Raw genomic sequence first — 8,940 nt, forward strand, 5'->3', positions numbered from 1 at the left:
GGGGGTGTATATTTTGTGGCCAGGATGGAAGTATTGATCATTTCTTCTTCTCTTGTTCTGTAGCTAGACTGATCTGGAACTTATTTAGATGTGCTTTTGATCTACAATCTATACCTCTCAACTTACATGACTGCTTTGGGAGATGGCTCAAAACCTTTCCCAAAGACTATAAAAAGTTGGTGTTGGTAGGCATCTCTGCAATGTTTTGGGCAATTGGGAAATGTAGAAATGATATCATCTTTGATAAAAAAGATACATCATGGTCCTTTAACTGTAATTTCATTAATGTGCAAATGGATCTCGGATTGGGCTATTTTGCAGACAAAACAACCAGAGGAAAAGCTGTTGATGCTGGGGGCAAGGCTGGTAGAGCAGGTGGCAAATTAAGTCTATGGGGTGATGATCCTCTCCTTCCCCGGTGTTCCGGGGCGATTGCTTGTTCTGGGCATTTTCTAGGTGCTAGTTTTAAATGTGTGATAGTGTTTTGTGTCCCCTTCTGGCATGTGTGCCATCAGCAGTATGTTGCCTGGAGTAGTAGCTAGAATTTGGGGATGATCGATGCCTGGTACTTTGCGCCTTTTATTCTCTTTTTTCAATAGTTATATAAGACTTTATGTTACTAGTTTGATGATTTCTATAAATGAAATCGGAGGGGGGACCCTCTTTCAATCAAAAAAAGAAGTTGCTTAGGTGAATAATACGAACTCCTGGAGCTTGCGCGTGCTAGTGGACGAAGAAGGGGAGCACGGACGCTACAACGCGAAATGGAGTAGATGAGATGGGGGCGGCAAATCGAGAGGAGCTCACTTTGATGCGGCAGGGGAGTTCAGCAGGCTCTGGGCAGACATGGAGGCGGCGAATCAACGGCGAGGAGTGTTCGATGCAAGCGGCCGAGAAAGGCTTGATTCAGTCGTCTCCAGACATCCTTGCTCGAACCCGTAAGTGAGATAGATCAGCGTGAGGCGACAAAGCTCAGGGACACGATCGGGCGGTGATTCGTTGGTGGTGGCTATGCGAGCTACGATCTGCAGCGAGGTAGTGCTCTCGGGCGCCTCGGAGGAGACCCGCGGCGGCACGCATGAACCGGCTTAGGCCAGGCGACAAGGTAGAAGAGAAGACGGAGGAGAAATGATGGCGGGGCAAAGGCGGCTTGGGTCGCCGCGGGATCCTTCCTGATCGGTGCGGCACCGGCGGCTGGCACGGTGGGTCGGGAGGAGGAGGATACTGAGATGGTTATTTTTATTGGGGCTAGTGCTTATATGAGCGATCAGTGTTTTTCACAAACTATCAGCAAAATGGTGGCGGTTTTTTAAAACGAAAAGAAAAAGATGGTGGTTTTCTGAATTAGGGTCTCTAATTATGGTGGGTTTTTTTGCAATCTACCCTAGGGTGTGCAACGATAACACAAGTGCCCCTCCCGAAGAGTAACAAACATGCAACGATGGAACACGCGGGCTCCTTGAAATTTGAATCCCGGTCTTGCTAGCGCGCGTCATTAAAGTGGAAAGGCAAAGGCAGCGCCGGTTTGGTGTCCCTCCCCTCCTCCTCCGCCTAAAACCCCCCGTCATCGCCATCCATCCCCACTTTTCACCGACCCCTCTGGCCAGCCGGCCGCCCGCGAGCAGAAGCAGGAGCAGGAGCGGCCGTCATGCCGTCGTTTATCGTGCCTTCCCGCCTGGGCGCCGGCGGCAGCGCGGCGAGGAAGGTGGTTTGCGGCCACGCCCTTTACGTCTTGGCCCCCATCCTCACCGCTCCTCGTCTTCACCAAGCTCATTTGGGGCTCGGTGGCCTTTGATGTGGTAGGTTGAATGAGCTACACAAGATTAAAAGGACAATTGCTTTCAAATTGTTGCGGGTACTTGTTTCCACCAAAAAGAAATATGACATCTTGAATCCAGATCAGTACCAAAACATGAGTAAAAAGGTGCTTCCTATTGCAGCCAGATCAGTACCAACAGTCAAACAAGAGTTTACACGATCTTTGCAACTAAAAAGTGTCGACGATACAAATGCGTACAAACCCCTACCAAAGACTCCAAACGATTGTACAATTTACCAAAGGTGCTGCCTACTTATTCTGATACAACAGCTGTATCCTTTTCTCGTCACGAAAAATAATCACAAGAACGAAATATATTAACAATAAAGTTTGTATTGCTCGCCGACAGCGAGAGCACTGCTGCTAACAGGATGGCATATGGTAGAGCACGGCTGGCTCGCCATTTTTTTCCAATGGTTAAGAGGGCGACCGGGGACTGGCATAGCAACTGAATCTGCAGCAGTTTACACAAAAACAAAAATTTCTGGAACATCCACCATACATCATCACGAGCTCTGTGTTTGGCGGTGAATTTGGAGTATCCAGTCCACGTAACTGCTTGTTCCAGCCATCTGATCCTCGACGAGGTTGGACAGAAGTAGGAAGCCTTCTCTTGGCTGCTCGCCTTGCCGTACCACACGGGGCAGCTGGTAACACGAAGAATCCCTCTCCCTCAGGGCTCTTTGTACTGCCATGAAGTTTCTCGAGTGATTGTTGTCACATTCTCTCAACTGAATCTGCAAGATACCCCATGTCAGCAAGAAGCACAAATCAAAAGTGAAGTTGTATTACATGCTAACTGTGAGCCTTTTATAGATTCTGATCCCAGAGCATATCAGAGGTATTTTTAAGAACATACTAAAAAAAGGAGAAATGGCATGATACACTGTTAATTTATTTGAATTTTGTTTAAGAAAGCCAAAAAAATAGGGCAGAAAGAGGAAATAAGTATAAGTCCCAAGGTCAAGACTATTATTTACCAAAGAGTAAAGAAGGGTACCTTTGATAGATCAGGGAAGTTTGAGAGGCTGACTCCAAGAATGTCGTTCATGAGCTCAGGTTGGAGCATCCTACCCAACCATACTAGGAAGGTGAAGCCATCATCAAGAAGATATAAACCGGCAGTGTCTAGGCACTGCAAGGTTAATGGCAACCGCTTCAGGGCCCCATCAATCATATCTGGTTCCTGAAAATCATGACATTTATTTCAGTTAGAAAAGACAATGTGTAGACTAGATTAAACGAAATGTTAAAGTTCGAATATACCAATAAAATCAGCTCAATTTCAATTAATGCTTACTGTGACTTTCGGCTCTACAAACTGAAACTGAATTTTGAAGCAGGAATTAAATGGGTTGAGGTAATACCAAACTAACTAAGCAGACTAATCAGTTTAACTTCTTATATACTGGTTCTGCCCATTTTAACTACAAATATGCCTAAATTGAAGGAAAAACCCTCGTACCAAACATGCTGAATAAAAACAGCTAGAGGTTATGTATTTATTTCGCTTAATGATAAGCCTGATCTGGCTGCAAGTTGCAAGATATGAACTATTAAAGGCCAAGTATTTGACCAGACTAACTGGTTCTTTCCACCACAGAAAATAAAACTGAAGTTATTTATATTCTAACTTGCATAATTTGGAAGTAACAAGTCTACAAGCAGCACTGGATAAAAGGTTTAATCAGTTAAGTAGCAAGGAAATACGGCATACCACTGTCAATACTTCATCAAGCCTGTACAGAGATGGATAAATAAAATTGAGCAGCCTTCTTGCAGGCAGTATCATCATACTGAAACCAGCAGCGCAACGTTCATCAAGAGAGACGTCAGCATAACCACCACGCAGAGCAAGGGATTTGCATAGGGCCAAGATGTATAATGGCAAGTATCTTAATGATTCTGGATATATCAGTCTCCCTCCTATTCGATGTTGCACAACATATAGGTTCCGGTATTCCTTTAAACTTTTCACAAGCTTTAACTGTAATTGTTGTCGAACACTGTCCAGCTTATCAGACAGTGAGTTCTCAACAGCTGCAGGATAGCGATAATTAGTAAGCTATAAAGTGATCAGTCATGTATATTGACATTTATGAAGGGGAGAGCATCGATCTAGTACTAACCGATTCTAGCCAACACCGACACAATGGCACCAGTATCTGCTTGACGATACATTTCACCAAGATCTGTGACCACAGGTGCAGCTGCCGTATGCACCCTGATACGTCGTTCACCAGAAGATGATGTATATCTGATAGTGGTTAAGGACACAAGAATCACACTTGTAAATAATATTGTACAAATAAAAGCCCAATGGCAGAAGGCAACATCCAACATCATATGCAGGGGGTGCTTTGACAATTAAAAATAAGCGACTTGGATCTCTCCCAGTTCTACTCTACTGACAAACCCTATTCATGGATCTAGCTATCACCAAACTACGAGCAAAGGAAACCTTGAGAGAGGTGCTCCGTTGACATTTTGTTAAGTTATCGTTTGTAACATCAACTTTCTCACTAAAATCAAGAGATAGAGAGCAGGGCAGCACAAGCAACTTGACAGGAAAGGATACAGCAATGCCACTTGGAAGTAAACAGTCTGTGTGGTCATTAGGGTCTCCTCTAGAGACAGTTGCATCGCAAAAGCTTTATCAGAGTCAACAGCTGGAAGAGCTAACAAATCTGTGGACCTTAGCATGAAATGACCATGATATGTTGTGAAACGCACCCCTGAAAAACATTATGTCATGAGAGTTAGGTTGAATAAAAACTAACGAGGCAAGGAAATATATAGGAAGATGATAAACATGCAGCTGTGGATAAAATCTAAAACCTTTTCCACATCTGATACGCATTACAGATTCCCAAGCAGTCTCCCGAGTAAGGTCTCTGCTAAGCTCATGTTTAAGTTTCTCCCCGTGAGTAGTTGCCTGGAAGGATGGATAATGGTACACCTGACCACCAGTATATTTCGCCAGAGAACCTACACATTAGTACATATCACGGTAAGGAAGAGCAAATATGAAATACTATAGGAACTTTCAACGGGGGTTGTCAATGAATTGTCACCTAAGGAAGCTATATCACAATACTTGTCACTCAAAGAAAATATGTCCACGGCGATCTGATTTTTCGTGAACTCAGCAGCCATCTGTTTATAGAAGGGATCTTCTGGTATCCTCAGAATATGCTCCTTGTCTGTTCCATATGCACGGACATCATCTCCACGAAGTCTCAAACGGCCAATACCAAGAGATGGCAATGTACTCTGGAAGACAAGCAACTTTCCCCCAATTTGACCCTACAACAGGGATTACATAATTGTCCAGAGATTAAATTTTGTAACAGAGGGCACACAAGAACAACCAACGCATACTTCAATAATAAACCATTAAGGATCTTACCATAACCATGAATGCTGCTTTAAGTGCAGGACCAAGAGCAGATTCTACATTTACATTGTCCTGAAACATATTGGGCAAGTTATCGAGAAAGGACTCGACAACACGTCTAGAATCGACCAAATTAACCAAGAGATCATCAGGCAATGGCAGGAAAACATCGTCCAAATCGGCAACCACCATCATTTGAGGCTGACTCAAAGAAGACTGATACAATCAAAGAACACAAGTTGAGCACATCATGAAATCAAGTTTGGTATGTTAAAGCAATGATGTTGCAGAGCAAAATGCAATCCTGGAAGAAAATAATAACTAAGGAGCTGCAGGAAATACCTTGAAATTGTGGAAGTGCAATGTGCTGTCGAAGGTTAAGAATCCAATTTGTGTTCGTGGATAGCCTAGAAGATCATCAAGGCATGATTTGATGGTCTTCGCAACTACCTGGAAGAAAGCACATGAGAATTATTTGAATCTTAGGAACCAAAATAATTCTTGTAACAAAAAGAACATACTAAATCCTACAGCCCTAATCTGCATTGTCAATGATACCCAAAAAATGATAACCCTCAGAAAGAACAAAATTTCAAAAAAAAAAATGTAGAACGTACCTCGAGCAGCCCACTTCGAACTGCAGATACTGAGACATCAATAAGAAAGAAATACGAAGGCGGCATTGGTGGCCGAACCATATATTCAGTAGGAGCAACAAACTCCACTGTTCCCTTAGAAAGTTCTGGTCTTTGATCTGCATCAAATCTTCGTCCACTAGCATCAAGAGCACAAAAGTACTCGCCAGGAACTGCAGAAAAGGGAACATATAAATTTTAGCAAGGAAAAGGGTGCTAACTGCTAAGAGATCAGTCAGCACTAGCACTGGTACATACAGATCTCATAAATGACAACCTAAACAGAATGTAAGATTATACAACAGATGATAGTTCTTTCTACCTCAAGCACTATCTCTAAGATAACTGCAATGCAATTAGTCAAAAACTCAAACAGCTCTGCTTAACCCTGCTAAGCAGAAGTCTACCTACATTTCCTCTTGTTGGGAAATTTTATGAGGGTGGCATAAGGAAAATTGCGTCTCTCACTGAAGTATGCTCTCTCGATTACAGTGTGTTGAGCCTAGATCATTGGCCATGTAGTTTACAATTCAAATACTCCAGCCGACCCAAAGTATATAGCTTACGGAAATAAAATCCACCAAATAAGTAACATAGCTTCTAAACTATTTCACCTTATAATCCTATATGGATTTCCTGTAATAACTTCAGCTTCACTTTGAAGAACAAGTCGAGCTTAATATTTATCCTGAAAGCTAACTTTTGGGTACAAGTGTATGCTCATTCTATGTAAGAGTGTAAGTTTAAGTTAGGACAAGAGGGGGCATATACAATGGTATTTCTTTTACTACTCCATATACCTTATTGTGACAGAAAGCATCGAGTATTTCTTGGACTACTTTTTTCTTGTATACAAACAAAGCTGGCCCACTTAATCTTTATTCTAACGTGCCAAGTTATTTCAGTTATTTAATATGATATGCCAAACGTGGTTAAGCTTGAACTAAGATATCAAAAAAAAGGCTGATTCAACAGCAGCATGCCTGTGTAACAGGTCCTCTTTCAGGGCCTCGGTATAATCACAATATATCCTACTTAAATAAATAAATAAAATCAGAAGGCACCTTCTGGAATGACATTTAGTGTGATGGTCAACGACTGATGTCTCAAATCTAAAGATAATTGTATAGCAACATGTATTTAACCAAACTTAATTTCCCAATCTTAGATATTATCTGATTCTTTTATTCAAAATTCTTGCATTAAAAGATGGCAAGGATAACCTTATGGAAAACAGCAATAAAAAGGTGGTACTAAGTATATTCTATAGATCTATAGATATCATATAAAATAGCTAAACTGCTAAAGAAAACTATATTTTTCCTCTACCATTTTCAAAGCTAATCAGGAATCAAGACAAAACATCTCTGCCTCTTTGGTATGTCCAGTGAGGCGCCAATGATTAAAGGATATCTTACTCAGGTTACAGTTCACTCGTAGTTTCATCCCTCTATGAAAACACCGAACCCACCACAATAGTATACCATGCTAGAAGAGTTCTCACACTGCTTTGCAAACATTATGATAAGGCATCTTGAGGATGAACCATTGAACAGTATTGGTATTAAGAAACCTTAGTAAAGAATTTTGACTCTAAACAAGAAGTGATGTGATGGCTGGCAGAAACATCGGCAATCGGTCCATTCAATACGCACTGAATCTGCATAAGTTTCAAGTTAAAAGTTACCATCATTGAGCAGTGTGCAAAGATTGCAGCGCCACTTCCTTCCAGCATCTGCAAATGTTGCATAAGGATTTATATATGTCCTGCATCTTCGACAGCGGATTACACCAGCCGACCCAAAGTTGACAACTGGCACTTCCTCCTAAGCATCGAGAAACAAACATGTCAAAACCATCCAGTGCTTTGGATACATACAGAAAATGATAAAGCAGAGTTCATTACCCCATCAGGTGCTTCTGCGAGAGGATGTACCACGGCACCAAGGGGCAAATGCCACCTGGAGACCAATGACTGGGATGCCGGAATAGTGTGGGTTGTCAGCCGGAAGTACCTCGGGTGGCAATTCAATGGGAATGCCTCCAAAACCTTAGCTGGCTCCTCATCGCCATATAGCGGACGTGGTAGCCCATTTACATCAACACCTGGGTCAAGCGATCCAGGTGCAGAACTCACTGACAGAGACTGGAAGTCCTCCACTAAGCTCTGGAGCGTGCCCATCGGAGGCCCTGTAGTTGGGTATGCTGGCTGGTTACTGTACGAGGAAGGTGGCCCCATGGTAGGCGGTGGCATGTTCTGCATTGGCTGTTGAAACGATGGCCGGACCGGCGGAAACTGTGGGTTAGGGCCGCCAGAGTAGTACCCTTGCACAGGCTGGGGCTGCGATTGTACTGGCGGCGGCCTCACATAAGTTGGCGGTGGCATAGCGTTCCCTGTGGGAGACTGCGGCTGCGGGAGAGCTGACGGTGGAGGGCGAAAAGGTGGAGGTGCTGCGCCAAAAGGGCCTTGAGACGGTGGTGCGGCGCCAAAGGGTCCCTGAGATGGAGGCGCGGCTCCGAAGGGTCCCTGGGGTCGAGGTGCTGCGCCGAAGGGTCCCTGGGGTGGAGGTGCGCCGCCCATGGGTCCCTGGGAAGGAGGAGGTGCGGCGCCGAAGGGGCCCTGAGCCGGTGGTGCCATGCCGAAGGGGCCCTGAGGCGGCGGTGCTGCGCTGAACAGCCCTGGAGGTGGCGGCCCAGCGCCGAAGGAACCCTGTGGCGGCGGTGGACCCCTGTACCCACCCATTGCCGCGGGCGGCGGAGCCCCGAGCGGCCCCCGAGGGGAAGCAGCCGCCTGCGCGACCGGCGGGCCCTGCTGCTGCGTCGGCGGGGCGAAGGGGCGCCCGAGCGGAGCAGCGGCCCCGAACGGCGAGGCCCCCGCCGCCGGCGGAGGGGCCCCGGCGGCGAAACCGGGCACGAAGCCGGACACGGGCCGCCCCGGCGGCCTCTCGTTCCCCGCGGACGGGCGCATCGCGTCGGGCACCTGCGGAATTCACAACAAGCAGGCCAAGATCAGGTTTTTTTGCTCGATCCGGGCGGCGGCCGCGGCGGCCCGGATCGGATCCCGCGCCGCGGCGGCCGGATCCGGCGGG

At 45.4% G+C, this 8,940-nt stretch overlaps 1 protein-coding gene across 1 annotated transcript; it reads right to left on the minus strand.

Moving 5' to 3' along the window:
* Positions 1–1,913: 1,913 nt before the first annotated feature.
* LOC119352689 (protein transport protein Sec24-like At3g07100) lies at positions 1,914–8,831 on the minus strand. Its single transcript, XM_037619266.1, has 12 exons — positions 7,758–8,831; positions 7,539–7,677; positions 5,834–6,024; positions 5,559–5,666; positions 5,229–5,432; positions 4,894–5,125; positions 4,658–4,807; positions 4,398–4,554; positions 3,949–4,076; positions 3,537–3,859; positions 2,820–3,005; positions 1,914–2,556 (listed from the first exon to the last, which is right to left on the minus strand). The coding sequence occupies exons 1-12, from the start codon at positions 8,817–8,819 to the stop codon at positions 2,326–2,328; spliced, it is 3,111 nt and encodes a 1,036-aa protein (XP_037475163.1). The 5' UTR covers positions 8,820–8,831; the 3' UTR covers positions 1,914–2,325.
* Positions 8,832–8,940: the final 109 nt, after the last annotated feature.

This window comes from Triticum dicoccoides, chromosome 2A (genome assembly GCF_002162155.2).
Source record: "Triticum dicoccoides isolate Atlit2015 ecotype Zavitan chromosome 2A, WEW_v2.0, whole genome shotgun sequence".
Classification (NCBI taxonomy): Eukaryota; Viridiplantae; Streptophyta; class Magnoliopsida; order Poales; family Poaceae; genus Triticum; species Triticum dicoccoides.